This window comes from Lagopus leucura, unplaced genomic scaffold (assembly GCF_019238085.1).
Source record: "Lagopus leucura isolate 7727_CA_CO unplaced genomic scaffold, USGS_WTPT01 Super-Scaffold_100017, whole genome shotgun sequence".
Lineage (NCBI taxonomy): Eukaryota > Metazoa > Chordata > Aves > Galliformes > Phasianidae > Lagopus > Lagopus leucura.
The window spans coordinates 14955455-14971737 of NW_024962271.1; the positions used below are offsets into that span (position 1 = coordinate 14955455).

Sequence of the window (16283 nt, forward strand, 5' to 3'; positions counted from 1 at the left end):
CTACAACCTTCTGGCCTGGAAAACATCAAGGTCATCAGGAGTCCACAACATGCATGGCAGGATACAGGAAAACTTTGATCTCTTCTACATTTCCTCCTGAAGCATCCGTCATTGGCTTCTGCTGGGTTCCATGGGGCTTTGGTCTGCCAGGGCAACTTCTGTTCCTGTGGATTCTGGCCAGGAAGGGAATGACAGTCCTGAGAAGCGCAGCCCTGTTGCTTTCCAAATAGCTTTGGGCTCCTGAGTGGTGAGGGACTGACCATCCCTGACTGTCGTGGGGGCCATAAAGGAACTAGGCTGGTGACAATGGCACCATTGTGTGAATGGGAAACGTGAGCAGATGTGCTGAGGTTCAGAGGGTGGCTTCAGACCTTTGGTTTATGTCACTTCAATACAAAGCAGATACCTGAAGGAAGATCCTCTTGGTTAAAGCAACACGTTGCTCACGTGGCCAAATGTGAACTTTCTCCTGGAAGAAGACCTTTCTGCTTCTCCCCCTTGGATGATGTTGAGTATCTTGTTTTTATTGCTCCTTTTCACACTGGTTGGACAAACAGTGGGCTCAGAGCCAGGACCGGCATTCCCACATGGCCGCTCCAGCCGCTCATCAGTCCTTCAAGTTGCAGATAATTAGTCCAGCACTCTGCTTACATCCATATGTCAGAAAGCTGCTCGTTAGCATGGAAGCCCATTGCACCTGCCTGCCCATCCTCATATGCAGGAGATGGTGCCAGCACGGTGGTAGGAGGGGGATGCTTGTGCACTGTTGCTCTCCCCAGCTCCAGGCGTGAAGGGATACTGTCCCATATTTGCCTTTTTTCTTTTCTTTCTTCGTTAAAATAAGCCACTTCCAGCAACTGCCATTTCAAGGGGATCCCACTGCTTCCTGTCCATCCTTCCCTCCCCTTCTTGGCTCCCCCAAGAAGGCTGTGGACTGTCAGCCCTCACGTCCAACGCACACTGCTTGTTGGGGGAAAGCCTGAATCGGGTTTGATTTGCCACAAACCCAGGTGCCTGCTCAGCTTTCATTTTCTCTCCTTGTATTGGAGGGGGAGGGAGAATCCCCCATGCTGCGCGCCAAGCAGAGGCACTAATCATATGCAAATTGCACCCCTCTGTTGGCACTAATAGTTTAATCAAGGGAGATTTAAATAATACGCACCAAAGGAACAGGCTGGAGACGGCTCTGCCTTTTTTGAGAGCACAGAATGTGATGGATCAGGGGCTGAGGCTTGGATCAGCATGACGAGAGCAGGCAGCCCCGTCCCAGGTCCCTGTCCCCATCCTGGGATGGGGTGCACATACACGTGGTGGCAATGGATGCCTGCAGAGTCCAGGCTCAACCTTCCCAGGCAGGCTGATGTTCAGTTCCCAAGGAGGTGGCTCTAAAATTGTCATCACTTGTCTGGAGCGTATCCAGCCGATGCTGCCAGGTAAGGATGCTCGCAGCTGCTGTGCTGCAGAGCCCTCGGGCTTTTCAGATGATCCCCAGCATCACCTCCCATTTCACTTCGCTTCTGAAATATGCAGTGAGAAGCAGTGGATGAGCTCTGCTCCCTCCTTGTCTCCCGCGTGCTTTTAGCGCTTTTCTGTCACTGATTTCAGAGAACAGGAACAAAAGTAGAGAGGCCTTTCTTGTTTCATTCTTTTTGACCGTGCTCAGAGGCCAGTTCTGCACCAGTTTACTCACAGATGAAGAAGCTTGGCAGGAAGGGTGGAATGAGCTGGATTTTTGCCTGTTCTCAGCCGCTTTGAGACTCTGCTCCTTCTCCCTTACAGGTGCACGGTCAGTCCTGGCCAGCAGCGTGTGAGCACACAGCTCCTCTCTTAAACACCAAAAACAGATTGTTGGTGCCAATTCTGGATTCCAGATACTGCCTTCTTGTATAAGTCTTCCCCTGGAACACTTTTTTTCCCCCCAGCTCCACGTGTTTGCCCTGCTTCAGTGCCATGCTTCCTGGGATGTGCCCCGGGCCCTGCAGTACTCAGGGCAGCAGCAGGTCCTGCTGCTGCAGCACAGCGGTGCCAGAAACCCACCCTCGTTTGCACTCGGAATTTATTTGAGGGAAGAGAGCACTTAGGGGAGATTTCAAGAGACGAGATGTGGGCTGGAGGAAAAACAAGAAAATGGGCTTCGGGCTGCATGTCTCCTCCTGCTTTTCTAGGACGTCAGCACTGGTGGTTTTCAGAGGAAATGGAAAGAATGAGGAGAGGAACAAAAGGCTTTAATGCTCCTAAGTGCTTGTTTTTCATCATTTCTCCACCACGCTCAAGATGTGTAATGCACCAAAATGGAACCATTGCTTTCCCCTGAGGGAGAGGAGATGAAGGCGCTGGTCTTGCTGGGGTGCTGTGTTGTGTCCGTCCATCTGTCCCCATGCCCTGTCCTTCAGCTCTGTGTGCTGACGTCTGCTAGCAGCGAGCCTAGAGTTGACATGTCCCTTGCAGCAGCTCTGACCCTCTCTTCCCTTCCCTGCAGCAATACTTCATCCTCCTCATCATCACGGATGGAGTCATCAGTGACATGGATGAGACGCGCCATGCCGTGGTGCAGGCGTCCAAGCTGCCCATGTCCATCATCATCGTGGGGGTGGGCAACGCTGACTTTGCTGCCATGGAGTTCCTGGATGGGGACAGCCGGGTGCTGCGCTCCCACACTGGCGAGGAGGCCGTGCGTGACATCGTCCAGTTTGTGCCCTTCCGGGATTTCCGCAATGTGAGTCTGTGACACCCGGCAGTGGGGCCTGGGGGCTGTGGTGCCGTCCCCAGGAGAAGAGGTGGCTCCGGGGAGACCTTGCTGTGGCCTTCCAGTATCTAAAGGGATCCCAGGATGGATGGGGAGGGATTCTTTGTCAGGGGATGTAGTGATAGGACAAGGGGGAATGGCTTTAAACTAACGGGAGGTTTAGGTTAGATGTTAGGAAGAAATCATTTGCTGTGAGGGCTGTGAGGCCCTGGCACAGTTGCCCAGAGCTGTGGGTGCCCCATTGGTGGATGTGCCCCAGCCCACGGGTGGGATTTTGGGGAAACCTGGAGAATGGGAGGTGTCCCTGCCCGCGGCCTGGACACAACATCTCATGGGAAGGAGGTGATCTGTGAGGTCTCGAACCATTCTGATTCTGTGTTTCTGTGATCTGACCCGCAGCATTCCATTTGTGGTTCTCATCTTAAAAGAGGGGCAACCCCAGCAAATGCCAAAACGTTTGGGAGCCGCTTAAAAGAGAGAGCACTCATCATGCTCCCATCAGCTCTACCCTCTCCCACACCACCTGCCTCGCTCTGCCCTGCGAGGGACCTGTCCCCAAGGCAGTGACATACAGTATAACCACAGGTGAATCCGGTCCTGTGCTACTGCTGCTTTTTCTTTTTGCCTGCAGGCCCCCAAGGAGACACTGGCCAAAGCTGTGCTGGCAGAGCTGCCCCAGCAAGTCGTGCAGTACTTCAAGCACCAAAACCTGCCCCCCATCAACTCGGAGCCCGCGTAGCGCCGTGCCCGGCCCCAGCTGCATGTTCCCGAAGTCTGTTGGTCCCACTGAAAGCGCATGTTCCACATGCTGTTCAATGAAGAATACCCTCCCTGAAACACCCAGGTTTGTACTTCTTAATTTAATTGTTAAGTTCTTAAAGCTCATCCTGGAGAAGCGCCTGGATCCACTTTGTACAGCCGCCGCCTGAGGTAACACCCAGAGGCCAGGCCGAGCCCCAGTCCCACTCCGTTGAGTCACTTTTCAGTATTGAATGTACTTTGTATAATTTTAGTGGAACAGGATACAATTTTTACAAACAAAACTTGCTTTTTCCAAGCAATGAAATGCTTAATATATTATTGTTATTACCATTTGTTGAACTGGTCGTGTATCTGTGCCGTATCCGTACCGCTGTCATGCTCTGTGTTCATTTTTATACTGTGTACATGTTATATTTGTTATACTCAGGTTAATAAAGAAACTTGGACATTTAAAACAAGGGGCTGCTGTCTGGTCTGGGCTGGGAGCACTGTGTGAGGGCTGGGTGCTTGGGGCAGCCCAGTGCTCCTCACCACTCCACCTATACCATGCCTGGAGCGCATGGGCACAGTGCAAGGCCTATGCCAGCCTCAACCCTGGAAGGTGGGGCCAGGTTGGGGGAAATGTTTGCTTTGCAAAGCCCTCTGGAAGGGAAAAATACCTGACCCCCCCCTCCTTTTCCAAATAGGAAAGCAGTCTCTGAATGGTGGCTTGTTTAGAACTAATGCTGTATGCAGCTCCACTGGCAGGCAGGCAGGCAGTGTGCTGCTCAGCTTTCAGATCAAAGGCTGGGGCTCTGGAAAAGTTTTCTTTCCATCATGAAACCTCACGCAGAGAGAAGAAAATCTGAAATATTTCAATTCCACTATGAAATGATGGTGCTGCTGGAATCCTTTCCCAACCCCAGGGCTGTGTTCCTGCCCCAGCGGTTTCCAGTTGGGCTGATCTGCCCTCTGGCCCTTCATACAGTATTGCAGAGCGCAGTTAATACCTTTAACATCAAATCTCTTTGTAAGGCAGTAAATGGGACTGGTAGCCAGGCTGCACAGCAGCCCGCTTACATAGGGCAGCTGCAAGAGCAGCTTGCTGGAAGGGACTCAGGCTCAAGGGCTGCTGTGAGTTAACAGAGCTCCCCAGCTGCCCTGATCTTGCTCTTCAAGAAACAAAGACACTGGGGCTCTCCCACAGCAGAATTGTCTCCCTCTTGACTGTGCGAGGTCCAGCACAACCACCTGCAGCTCCTCTGCACCACTGTGTCTGCCCACAGCTTCCAAACCCCACTCTGCGTTTCCATTTGAATCTAACAGATGCTTGGAGGGCAGCTATGCAAAATACCGTTCAGGAAAGCACTCATGGCTGGGCTGTGCTGCTCTGGCTTTCCAGAGACATCGTGGATTGAGTTTCACGCCAGGCACAGACACCTCTCCACTGCAGCTATGCAAGGCTCCTGCACGTGCAACTCTGAAGTAAGGCAGGTTTAAATGAAGGCACTGGGAGATCTAGGTATCTTCCATCAGCAGAGAAGCTACAAAAGGCAGGAGCAGCTCGGGAGCAAAAACCAGAGCGCCAGGTAGCACTTGGGGCAGCGTAAGGTCTCTTAAATTCAACAGAGCTTCGACAGCCATTTGTTCTCCTACTGCAAAAGGCAGTGGAGTTCTCCAGTCTGTGCACAGCTTGGTTTGAGTGAGCCAGGATATCCCACCCCCTCGGTACTCACACTGCACCACGAGAATGAGCTGTGAGCAGAATCACCACCAGCAGTTCCTCTGCACTCATTCAGAAGGAGGGCACTGCCTCAGCCCCGTCTCGATGGTGGGTTGAGGACAGGGCTGCATAAGCAGAACCCACATTGCTTAATGGAACAGGAACAATTATGAATGGCACAAGCCAAGATGGAAAAAAAATGCATTCAGAATGTCTTTAATCGCGTAACACTAAAACTTCTTTACAGTGTCATGGCAATCTACACTTCACCATCTGCTCGATTTTTGTTCTGCCCCCATTTCTCAAATACAGAATAAAAATGACATTTTAAAACAGAACACATGGCTGCTCCTACAAGACTTCCGTGCTTCAAGTGCATTTTTGGTTTTTGTTTTTTTTTTGCCTGTTGGTCTTGTATAAACTCCACAGATCACCAGAATTCATTCTTTCTTCCCATGAGAGTCATAAAAAGGCGCTCTCCTCTCTACCCCCCAGCCCTCATCTACAGGACGAGGTGTGCCCTCTGCTTTGGGGTGGCAGCCTTCCCACCTCAAGCTCAGCAAGAATCCCAGAAATGGAAAAAAAAAAAAATAGGGGAAAAAAAAATAAAAATGAATTATTTTCGAAGCATCTGAATGTATTAAAGTTGAGAGGTTAGCTAGAAATATTATATTTGGGACAGAAGGATGCATCAGACATCCACCAGGGCTTTGGAAGTGAACTCTGCACTACATCACACACGGAGGGATTTTGTTATGGACCATCAAAGAAACTGTTGCTACGAAAAACAGAAGAGACGATCTTCCCAGTGGAATTGATGGTGCCTTCTCCATCCGAGCTGGACTCCGAGTCACTGCTGCCCGAGTAGGCACCGAGGCCGGGCAGGATCCCAATGCAGACCGCAGCCGACGGACAGTGGACCGCAGATCCTCCCACAGAGCTGCTCCCCAGGGGAACACAGGACGGTTTTTCTGCAAGAGAAGGACTTCAGTCAGAAGCCAGAGCGCAGGAAAGGGTTTCTTTCATCAGCCCAGGAGCTGCAGCGTGCCATTCACCTGCTACCAGCACGCCAGTGGTGGGTGACTGCAGGATTTAATCACAGCGCGAGGCGGCGTTACGTGGCACAGCAGCTATTCTGACAGGAAGGACTTGCTACCTCAGGGGATTTTTCTCATCATAGTTAAGCCCAGCTCTGTGCTGGCATTACAGATTTTTATTCTTAAGGTTGTCAGTTTGATGGGTGTCGAATAGCAAACCCACTAAATAAGAATAAATAGTTCTGTTCTATGCAATTAGTTTATTATTTTTTTTAACAATACAACAGCATAGTTGGGGAAAAGTTTCATTCCAGCGCTCTGCTAAGTCAGCATCTCCCATCTACCACAGCTAATTAATTTTTTTCCAGCGTTCTGATAGTTTACTGAACAGAAGGAGATGCAGGAAGCGCCTTGGGTTGTCATTACACAATCACAGCTCACCCTATTTGTGTCAGGAGATCTTGACAACGAGTCAATCGCAATCCTGACAGCTAAGACTGAAACGCAGCTTAGTTTTTCTTCTGGCTGCTCACAATTTTCTGAAATAAGCTGGTTTCAGGATGGACAAGATCACTTTGTAGCATGAGAAGCGAGCACAAATACACCTGGTGGAAGGGAATGAGCTGTTCGCCGTGCCTCTGGCTGACAGAAGCAGCACTGGGCATGAAACGCAGCTAAGGAGACTCCCATTATTTATCAGGGAAAGCTAACAGCTAAGCATTACAATCAGCTGCCTCAGGAAGGAGCACGGTCTCTATCTGCAGAGATTTAAGGGCAGCTTAGACAATCATCTGTCAGGAATGGTGTAGGTGAGGGGCAGACTGATGACCAGAGCAGGTTCCTTCTGCTACAGCTGTCAATGCCCACAGTCACCACAGCACTGGGAGATAACACAGCAACCTGTGCTGCCGGTCACGATGAAGGAGCAGGAAAGCAAATCCTCCATCAGATCCTACACTCACTAAGTCAGTTGCTGTTTGGGTGAGAGGCAGACAGCTTCCAGGCAGCAGAAATCAGGACATACCTTGGTTCTTTTCTTCGTGGTCAGTATCGAGTTTCAACCTCTTCACACTGTTACCACCATCTGAACTGTGTGGGGAAAAAAAAACCAAAAGGAATCATCTTGTTCCTCATAAACCACCACTTCATTACTGTGAAGTTCAGAGTGACTTTTTTTGCCTCAAATGCTACAGCTGTTCCAGCAGGGAGTGATCCAGAGCTCGCTCTGGGACTCCTGCTCAGCTGGAATACCCCCGAGACCAGCAATGAGTGTGTGAGTTTTGGTTTCCTGCCTGACAAACTTGAACAGCCACCACGCTGCAGGTCCAACATCAGTGTTCTTCCCCTTCCAGGATCTTTTTCCCCTTCTCGTGGCAGAACATGAGGGACAGATGAAAGGTGATTCTGAGCAAGGAGGTTTTAATAGTGCAAGTCCTTTGCAGGACATCTGCTCTGAAAGCAGACGTCGAACCCCTGCTGTGTTTGGTTCTGGATAGTGTGCAACAGGAAATAAGACAGCAAGAACTGAGGACTGCTGGTGATGGCACCAACATGTCAGATAAGCTCTCTTCAAACAGATGCCATCTGCAGAGTTCAGATGTGCCACTAAGCACACACCAGCTCCTTCCCTGCTCCCCACTGGGTTGTGTACCAGTGGTGCCAACACAAGACATTGCTGGCTGCTTGTTAGGGTTTTTTCTTCTCTCCCCTTAAATACTCAGTACCCCACATACAAGGTGTTGGAAGAGCTCACTCCAGTTTGCACAGACAGCAATTACTACTGCACTGGGAGCCAAACATCACCCTGCAAGATAAGCTTCTGAAATAGTAATCTCTCATTATATGGGAACTGTTGAGTCACAGCCTGAACCACTGATGGAGCACCTGGGGAAAGAACCCAGTCAGCCCTGGGAGCACAGGTGAAGGCAGCTCAGCTGTGTGATAGGAAGGGGTGGAGCCTGGCTGCACCTCTCTTAGACCTCATTTAAGGGCTGGCTGCCACTGGGGAAGGATTTTTGCTGCAGATTCTTCCTCTATGAAGTTTTTCCTGCAAGCCTGGATCTTCAGATGCAGGTGAGCGCTTCTTTTGTAACGTCCTCTGTTGTGCTGGTCCTTCTGCTCATGCACTTAAAACTACTGCCTGAATTTCCAGATGTTAGGAATTGCCCTAAGCATTCCATCATTTGTCTGCAGGGATTCAGCCTGGGCCCAGGTGCTTGGTTGATCTATAACCTGGAGCACACCAGCAGTCTGTGCTTCCAAGCTGAGATCAAAACAGGCAGCAGATCACAAACTCAGCTGTCACCCGTGTAGGACAGGAAAGGTGCTGATGTACCAGTGCCAATTGGTGAGAAACACAGAGGCTTCCTGATGCCCTCAGGATCAGATTAGTACACAAAATTCTTCTCTCTTAATAACCTCCCCAAACTGCCTCCAGCAACTACTTAAAATGATTCATTTTAAACACAGATCTCATAGGTTGTTAGGAAAATCTGCATCAAATTACAGAACTGAGGTGGATGCTGATATTTTCAGAGCTGAAAAAAGAGAGAAACTCTGGAGCCCACAGCAGGGTTGCCCAAGCCTGGCAGCCTAGAATGAAGAGCCTACCCACTTGCTTTACACATGCTTATCTATTTGAGTTGCCTCATGTTTCTCCAACAGTTGGTGAGAGCCCATAGAAACAAGGCTGGTCTTTTCCTGTACCTCCCCCCTTTTTTTTCTTCAGGGCTAAGGTTTGCACCTCATTCTCTGGAGGCAGTTTTGGCCTGCTTCCCTTTATGCTGTTAACCAGGTTCTGTTCCTCATGCATTTATAGAAGTGTGAAACTAACCTTCTGTGTTTCACAGCTCCTGCCAACAGCTTTGCCTGAGAGAATTTGTTCTTGTTTTCCACTGACTTCATGGGCAATTTCTTCTCAGTTTCCTTCTTTGGGTCCATACCCACTCCCACTTTAGTGAGAGTGCTGTGAATTAAGGGTTAAGGATCAATGAGGCAGGAGAGGAGAGGACAGGCTCTTCCTCCCTGACATACTCAGCTCTGACAGCAGCAACTGAAGCTCATTCACATTATGTGAATAAGTTTCCACTAAAGGAAACTTATTTGTGATGACACCTATGTGGCACCTTCAGCCAGGACAGAAAAGGCCTCTTTGTGAGGTACCAGTAAAGGTATAAAGGCTTCCGCAAACCTTGATGTTGCATGTGGCAAAGGAGAGTTCTCCAAATTCAAAAGGAGATCAGCTTATAACCTGCAATCTGCCTTTCTACAAATTCCTTCTCTGCCATTTCCAATGATCACTCAGTGTAACCATGAGCCCTGAGTTTCAGGAGTGTCCCAGCTACTGCATACAAATATCCAACAGTGAATTTCATGTTCCTATTTAAGGTCACAGTTTCCATCCCAGCACCCTGTGGAGTGACCCAAAGTCTCCGATCCCCTTCATGTCAGGACGTTCAGAAGCCCTTGCTAACTGGATTTTCCCAAGGATGCAGCAACAGCCCTGACTGCTCCCTGCCTCAACTCAACCTCCAACCACCGCCGTTGCTGTGCTTCTAAGATGGCACAGCAGTGCCATCCTGTGGCTAACGGGAGCAATCCCGAAGCTCACCCTGCCAACAACGGTTTGATGTTGCACCATCCTACAACAGCAACGCCTTCTCCATGGGATTTCTGCATTCACACAGCGCTGAAGACAAAAGGATGCTGCTTTCAAGCATTTCTTGGAACTGGCTTAAGAAAAAAATCATTAAATCTAGTTAGTCCAATGCTGAAGAGGCAGGGTAAGAAGCCAAAAAACCCAGCTATTCGTGTAAGAGGAAATAAAGCTCCTATGCATCCATGCATATGAATTTCTCACTCTTGAGGTGCATTCAAATATTCCAGCACATTTATCTTCAGTTTGTATAGTGTCATGATTTCTTTTAACCACAGGGAAAAGAAGGAAAACAAAGAAAGAAACAAGCTCTGTACTTCTATATTGATGCAGGCTTTCACCACGGAACAACATCCCTTAAACTGGATGTTTTACCACGACTGGTTGACAGTCGTCTTTCTAGCCTGGAGGAACTCCTGCACAGTGCCTACAGACCACCCAGCTCATCCAGCCAAGACCACTTGGAAAGAATGCCTCCAAAAATGGTTAAATCTGCAGGTCATTTAGCAAGTTGCTGCAAGGTTCCTTGCGACGTTACCCAGTATGTTAGCAGCAAGTCCTACAGCTAATTTACATCAGGACTTCAGATACAAAACTGGCTGATTCTAAGACCAAGACTCGATGTGGACACCTGGAACAGATCCTGCTGGGTAAATTGAGGGATCTGTGCATTATGTGGCTAATCCAAGACAATACAAGGTTCATTCTGAGCTGGTATGGTTCACCCCTGCACGTATGTGACCTCACCAGGGTTGTCAGCTGCTTGCACAGCACGATGCTACACATCCCTGCATCAGCCAGACCTGCGAGCAGCCAGCACAGAACCTAAATATATCCCATAATTAGATCCAACAAATCAAGGAAATATTCCAGATCCATCAGCCAACTTCAGCTCAGTTCTGACGTAAAGTTATTAGAAAATGCATCAGTGCTGCCTCTTCATAAATGAATTAGTCAGAGAACTTGGATGCTCTTCACAAGAGATCTAGATGCTCTGAGTTATAAATCCTTAACTAACACAAGGTAATGCAGCTCTTTGTAGCATTTGCTGAGTATTTTTGGTCATCACCTCATAAATATGAGCTGCTTGCTCCTTTTTCTGCTTTCAGACTCTTTCATTTATAGTAAAGCATCCTTGAGAACTTGCACTCTGTTCACTTATTACTGTAAGCAGTGGCTTTCATTAGGAGGCAAAGCAACTATTGCTTTCTGCACAAGTGAGGTAACCCTCACATGACATTCAGTTCAGAACAGACAGCAATCCTAAAATCTCTCCACATCTCCCCTTTCTGATGCAGATTAAAGACAAAAAGCATCCTATGCTGCCCTGCAGTACAGCTTTGTGAAGGGCTGGTGGCCTGGATCAAATGTTCTAGTAGGAGATCCAAGCTACAATAACAGTAAAAGAACCATCACATGTGTTCTTAAAGCAGTATTAGAACAAGGATGTGAATAACAGACTAAAACTACAGACCAGACTCCAAGCCTCCAGTGTAAGAACACCAGCCCTATAAGCAAAGGATATTCTGTATTCATTGAGTTCTTTCATCTCCTCTTCTCTTCGCTGCTTTTCTAGCAGCTCTTGCTGCCGAGAAACCTCGTCAAGGAAGTTTGTCTCGTCTTCATCTAAGCCTCTTACCATATTTTCTGGAAAAAAGAATAATGCACAGAGATAAGCTCAGGATTTGGGGAGCAGCCGTGAGCTTCCAGCACCTCGCCCTTCTCTTCAGGTGATTTTAACTGCTGATTTCCAGCTGCCTCATGAAATGCAGGGAGCCATCCACATCCTGCAGGTGATGACCCTGAATGCTGCTGGGGTAGAATATTTTGCACAGTGTCACTGGGAAGGCAGTGAGTGGAGTCCTGGGTGACCAGCTCTTATCTTCCAGCAGTTACAGCATCTTGTCAAGTAACAGGAACAAAGCAAAGCCCTCAGAGGACAAACTATCTGCTTTGTTCTGTAATTAAGGAGTAGAAATATTTTCTGGTTAATGACACTGGATGCAAAACAAGCCCGAACTCTTAAATGCTTGAGCACAAAACCTACACCAGACTAACAGCTCAAGCACAGTTAGCACAGAGGTGAGCAAGGCTTGTAAGCCTGTGTGAGTTCAGTGGGAAGGTCTCCTTTCTGTTCTACAAGTGGTCAGCATCTCTCCATCCAAGTTACTGATTTAAAAAGGTCTTCAAAAGTACTTGTCAGACAAACCAAGTTTGCAGCGTCAGCCTGAGAAATCTGAACCCAAACACCACCTTTAGTCATTAGTTTAATTCCACAAGAGGATTTTTAGGTCTTTACATGAGGCAGACGTTGTTTTTTAATCTTCACCTCATAGTCAAGTCCCATTCGGTCTAATGGCAAGCTCAGCAATCCATTTATGCTGATGATAGGCAGCCTGCCATCCCCAAGTTCTGTTCCATGGCCAACATGAGAAATTCTAGACAGAATCCCACTATGCAAGTGCAGCTTGAAGAATGCAAGAGTTCCAGGGTAGGACTTCCAGCTAAAGAACCAAAATCAGCAAGAAGCTGCCTTAACATGGAGTCCCACAGCATCACCCTCACTTCTCTTTAAATAGAGCCAGTAGGTCCCATTTTGACTGTTAATTTCTACAAGTGATACAAAGCAAAGGATTCTTCTATAAAACCAGGAGTTGTAACATTGGTAGAAACCAGGTTTTCACTTCATTAATATCTACTTTTTGAAGGCTCAGCTCCTCCACGTTCACTTCACCCAAGTGCTGATCTTCAGCCTCAAACTGCTCTGTGAAGTTTGAGTCCCCTAATTATGGTTAGGGAATTGCAATGCATGTGCAGCACTGCCTTGATGCAGATAATTGCCATCTGCAGGATTCTCTACACCCTTTGAATACCCTTCTCAGCTCCCTGCTTCTCTCTCAGACAGGTCAGACCTGCAGGTACCACACAGCTGCTGCAGTTTGCTGAGTTCTGTTGGAAGTAACAGAGGTTGGTGCTTACTGAATTTAAATTGCTCCTCAAACTCCTGCTGCTTCTTTTCTCTCTGCTCCTGAAGCCTTTCATACAATGAGCGTGGGTCATAAGCCTCCTCTGGGCACTCTGGAAGGAAGGAATAATTAAGGAAATGAGACAATGTTAGAAATATGAAGTCACCAACAGTTTGTACTTTCTTCAAGGGAAAACCTTTTGGAGCTTGCAGAATACAAGCTACTACTTCTTGGTTTGGTTTTCTTTGAAATATCCCTGGATCTCTTTCCTATAGTTACTAAAATCTGTCCCATACCTTCTGGATCTTCAGGTTTTCGGACCTTTTCCCATTCTTCTTGCCTTCTCTTTCGCCGCTCCTCTAGCTCAGCTTCAGAAACAAACCTCTTGTTTATCACGAGGTCAGCAGAGCCATCTCCCCCATCCATGGTGGAACTGACCTAAAAACACAACATGACAGACACGGGGCACCCACTTTCACTTGTCAGTGCATGAGATGTTATTACGTGCTCTGAGAAACACAGAGCCAGGCCTGCTTAGGCTGCACCAGGGGAGCAAGCAGGGGCCGGAGCGCAAGGCGAAGTCGTGTAGAGGTTTGTGGTGTTCAACAGTTGCTGGAAAGAAGGAATTCCCCTGCAGGATGAAAAGGGGCTGTGGTTAAAGGTCTGGAGCAGCCCTATGACTGAAGGCAGCCCCTTCACACAGCACACCCTCTGCTTCCAGCTGGGGATTCCCAAGGAGTGCTCGCATTTCTGCCTCAATCCTAGGCCTGGGGTTGCGATGCTCTGAGGAGCAGCCTAAGAAGGAAACTCGATTTGGGTGGCTGTCACCCCAAAGCACAGCACTGATAAGTTCCCTGTGTGAGCCAGATGGCTCCTGCCAGCTCCACGCTGCAGAATGGTTAATGGTTAATTGGTTAATGCCAACTGTTGGTCCATTTAGGACCACCCCCCCGGCCTGCCTTTCAGCACTGGAAGAGAAGCCTGTTATTCTTGCAGTGAGGGAGGGATGCAGTAACTAATAACAGAAGGAACCGGTCTGTCGTCCTTCCTCCACACAATGAAGCCCTGCTGCAGAAAGCAGAGCCCTGATGTTCTCATAGGATACAGCTTTGGTGGGCTATTGTCTGTAGGACGAAATGACTAATTGAGACCTCAGAAGAAATGCAGGTTAAAGCACCACCATACGAGTATTTGTTAAAAGTATGATGTGTTTTTAAAATGAGTTCAACTCCCAGAAATCACAGAATATCCGCTCTTATGAGTCATTTCCCACAGGGGTTTGAGCTGAAAACCTATAGGGAAAATAAAAATTGTATCTCCCTCCTGGACACAGGTCTGAACAACGAGGCCATTCTTCTTAACCAAGCGCTGCATTACCGAGATGAGCTGTTTCCCCACTTGTGCCAGCTCAATCTGTTCAGAGAGGAAACAAAACATTCTGATACAACGATGGCAACGTCAGAAAAACAAATTGAAGAGGCTGACGAGGCAGGAGCACAGCACTGTCTTAAGACTAAAGTCGCCAACCATCTGCCTGCTGGTTCAGCCAATGCTTTAAACCACTTGGAAGAGATTAGGGTGTAACTGTGACTGGATACTCAGCTTTCTTCTCCAAAAGAGAGGTAAGGCATTGAAACAGCTGCCCAGAGAGGTGGTGGAGTCACTCACTGCCCCAGGAGGCGTGCAAGAAAGGAGAATGTGGCACTGGGTGGGTCTAGAGCAGTTGCAGATGAGAGATGGTTGGACTGGATGATCTGTGGTCATCCCAGCCTAAAGGATTCTGTCATCTTTTCAATACAACCCAGGGAAGCTGATGGAACGTTTCCGAAACAGCAGCATCAAAGACATCCTGGGGCACGAAGCCACGGGGGGATTGCATCGCAGCCCAGCACTACAGTACCTTAAAACCTTGGAATTTGGCTCATCTCGCCTTTGCCTTCCCTGACGTCCAACACACACCCCAGACACAACGGATGTTTTTATACCGTCCTGCGTTCATCTCGCCCGCTGACGGCGCTCCGGCCAGCAGGGGACACGCAGCACCGTAACGACCCCAGCTGCAAACCGCGCTCTCTTCCGTGCTATTGCACGGTCACAAAACCGGGACTAAAACCCCGAACCTCGCGGCCCAGGGCCTCACCTGGGCTGGGCCAGATGCGAGCGCAGACCTCGCCTCGCTGTTGTGAGCAGCGGCCTCTGGAGCAGCCGGTCCCGCAGAGGCTCGGGCCCGCTCCCGGCCCGCGCCACGGAGCCCCGAGTTCACGGCTAACGGGATCGCGGAGGTTCGGCTCGCCCGCCGGGCCCGGCCCGCCCTCGCTCGACGAAGCCCCGGCCGCCCCCTCCGGACGCACCGCGCGGCGGGCCGCTCACACAGAGAGGCGCGGCCCGGCACCGAGCGCCGCCATCGAGCCCCTCCCGCCGGCCCGCTCGTCGCCGCGCCTCGCCCCGCCCCTTCCGCCCGCGCCAGCCAACCGCGTGAGCTCTTCCTGCGGCCGCGCTTCCGCCCGGCCCTCGGCCAATCACCGCTTCTGCATCGGAAGGAAGCGCGGAGCCGGGAGAGGCGACGTCAGGGAGGGAGGGACGAGCGCCGCGCTGCGATTGGACGAGGCGGAGGGGCGGGGGCGGGGCGAGTCGCTAGGGAGACGGCGGGGGGCGGGGCCCGAGGAGGCGGGGCGGGGCCGGGCGGTGCGCGGGGCCTCCATCTTAGCGCACAAAGGAGCGGCGGCGCCTCGGCGGCGGTCGTGCGGCGCGTTCGGTGCGTGCGGGGTCCGGGCGGGCGGGTTGGCGGGGATGGAGGTGAGCTGGGTTGCGCGGAGCCCGGCGGGAGGGCGCGGTGCTCGGTGCCACGCTGCCGGCGGGGCGGTGCTGCGGGCTGAGGCGCGGGACTGGAGCTCGGGGGGCGGCTGAGGAGCGGTGCGAAGCGCTGTGCTGCGGTTCCATTGACAGAGGGACGGAGCTGGGCTTGTTCGGCCTGGAGAAAAGAAGGCTGTGGGGTGACCTCAGTGCAGCCTTCAGTACCTAAAGGGAGCCTACAGACAGGAGGGGAATCAACTGTTTAAAAGGGCAGATAACAGCAGGACAAGGGGAAATGGTTTGAAGTTGAGGGGGGGGAGATTGAGGTTGAGTGTTAGGAAAGGAAGTTCTGCGCTATGAGAGCGGTGAGGTGCTGGAACAGCTGCCCAGAGAGACTGTGGATGCCCCGTCCATCCCTGGAGGTGTTCAAGGCCAGGTTGGATGGGGCCCTGGGCAGCCTGGTGAAGCATTGTGTGGAGGTTGGTGGCCTCCATGCAGCAGGGGGTTGGAGCTTCGTGATCCTCGAGGTCGCTTCCAGCTCGGGCCATTCTGTGATTCTCCCTTTCGCTCACCTCCACTCCCTCGCTGTCGGAGCTGCACTGAGCAGGCTGTGTTCCTCCAG

General features: G+C 50.3%; 3 protein-coding genes across 4 annotated transcripts in view; 2 read left to right on the plus strand and 1 right to left on the minus strand.

Annotated features, from left to right (window-relative positions):
- The window catches only part of CPNE2 (copine 2), a 39493-nt gene extending 35530 nt beyond the window's left edge, over positions 1-3963 (plus strand). For both annotated transcript variants that reach the window (XM_042876971.1, XM_042876972.1), the window contains exons 15-16: positions 2480-2716; positions 3378-3963. In XM_042876971.1, the coding sequence (XP_042732905.1) occupies positions 2480-2716; positions 3378-3485 (345 nt within the window). In that variant the 3' untranslated portion in view covers positions 3486-3963. The remainder of the gene's footprint in view (positions 1-2479; positions 2717-3377) is intronic.
- Positions 3964-5410: 1447 nt separating this feature from the next.
- Positions 5411-15150, minus strand: PSME3IP1 (proteasome activator subunit 3 interacting protein 1). The gene is made up of 7 exons (XM_042876974.1): positions 15009-15150; positions 13165-13306; positions 12882-12980; positions 11428-11549; positions 9081-9214; positions 7272-7336; positions 5411-6181 (listed from the first exon to the last, which is right to left on the minus strand). The coding sequence occupies exons 2-7, from the start codon at positions 13292-13294 to the stop codon at positions 5964-5966; spliced, it is 768 nt and encodes a 255-aa protein (XP_042732908.1). The 5' UTR covers positions 13295-13306; positions 15009-15150; the 3' UTR covers positions 5411-5963.
- Positions 15151-15543: 393 nt separating this feature from the next.
- Positions 15544-16283, plus strand: part of RSPRY1 (ring finger and SPRY domain containing 1) — a 31717-nt gene continuing 30977 nt past the window's right edge. The window contains exon 1 of the mRNA XM_042877011.1: positions 15544-15623. The gene's annotated coding sequence lies outside the window, so the exon portion shown is untranslated. The remainder of the gene's footprint in view (positions 15624-16283) is intronic.

Coding starts and splice junctions, on each gene's coding strand:
- PSME3IP1 (XM_042876974.1), bottom strand. CDS start 13,294: ATGGATGGGGGAGATGGCTCTGCTGACCTCGTGATAAACAAGAGGTTT. Junction 11,550..12,881: donor TGAGGAGCAATTTAAATTCA/GTAAGCACCAAC, acceptor TCTTTTTTCCAG/AAAATATGGTAAGAGGCTTA. Junction 6,182..7,271: donor CCACGAAGAAAAGAACCAAG/GTATGTCCTGAT, acceptor CTTCTCTTGCAG/AAAAACCGTCCTGTGTTCCC.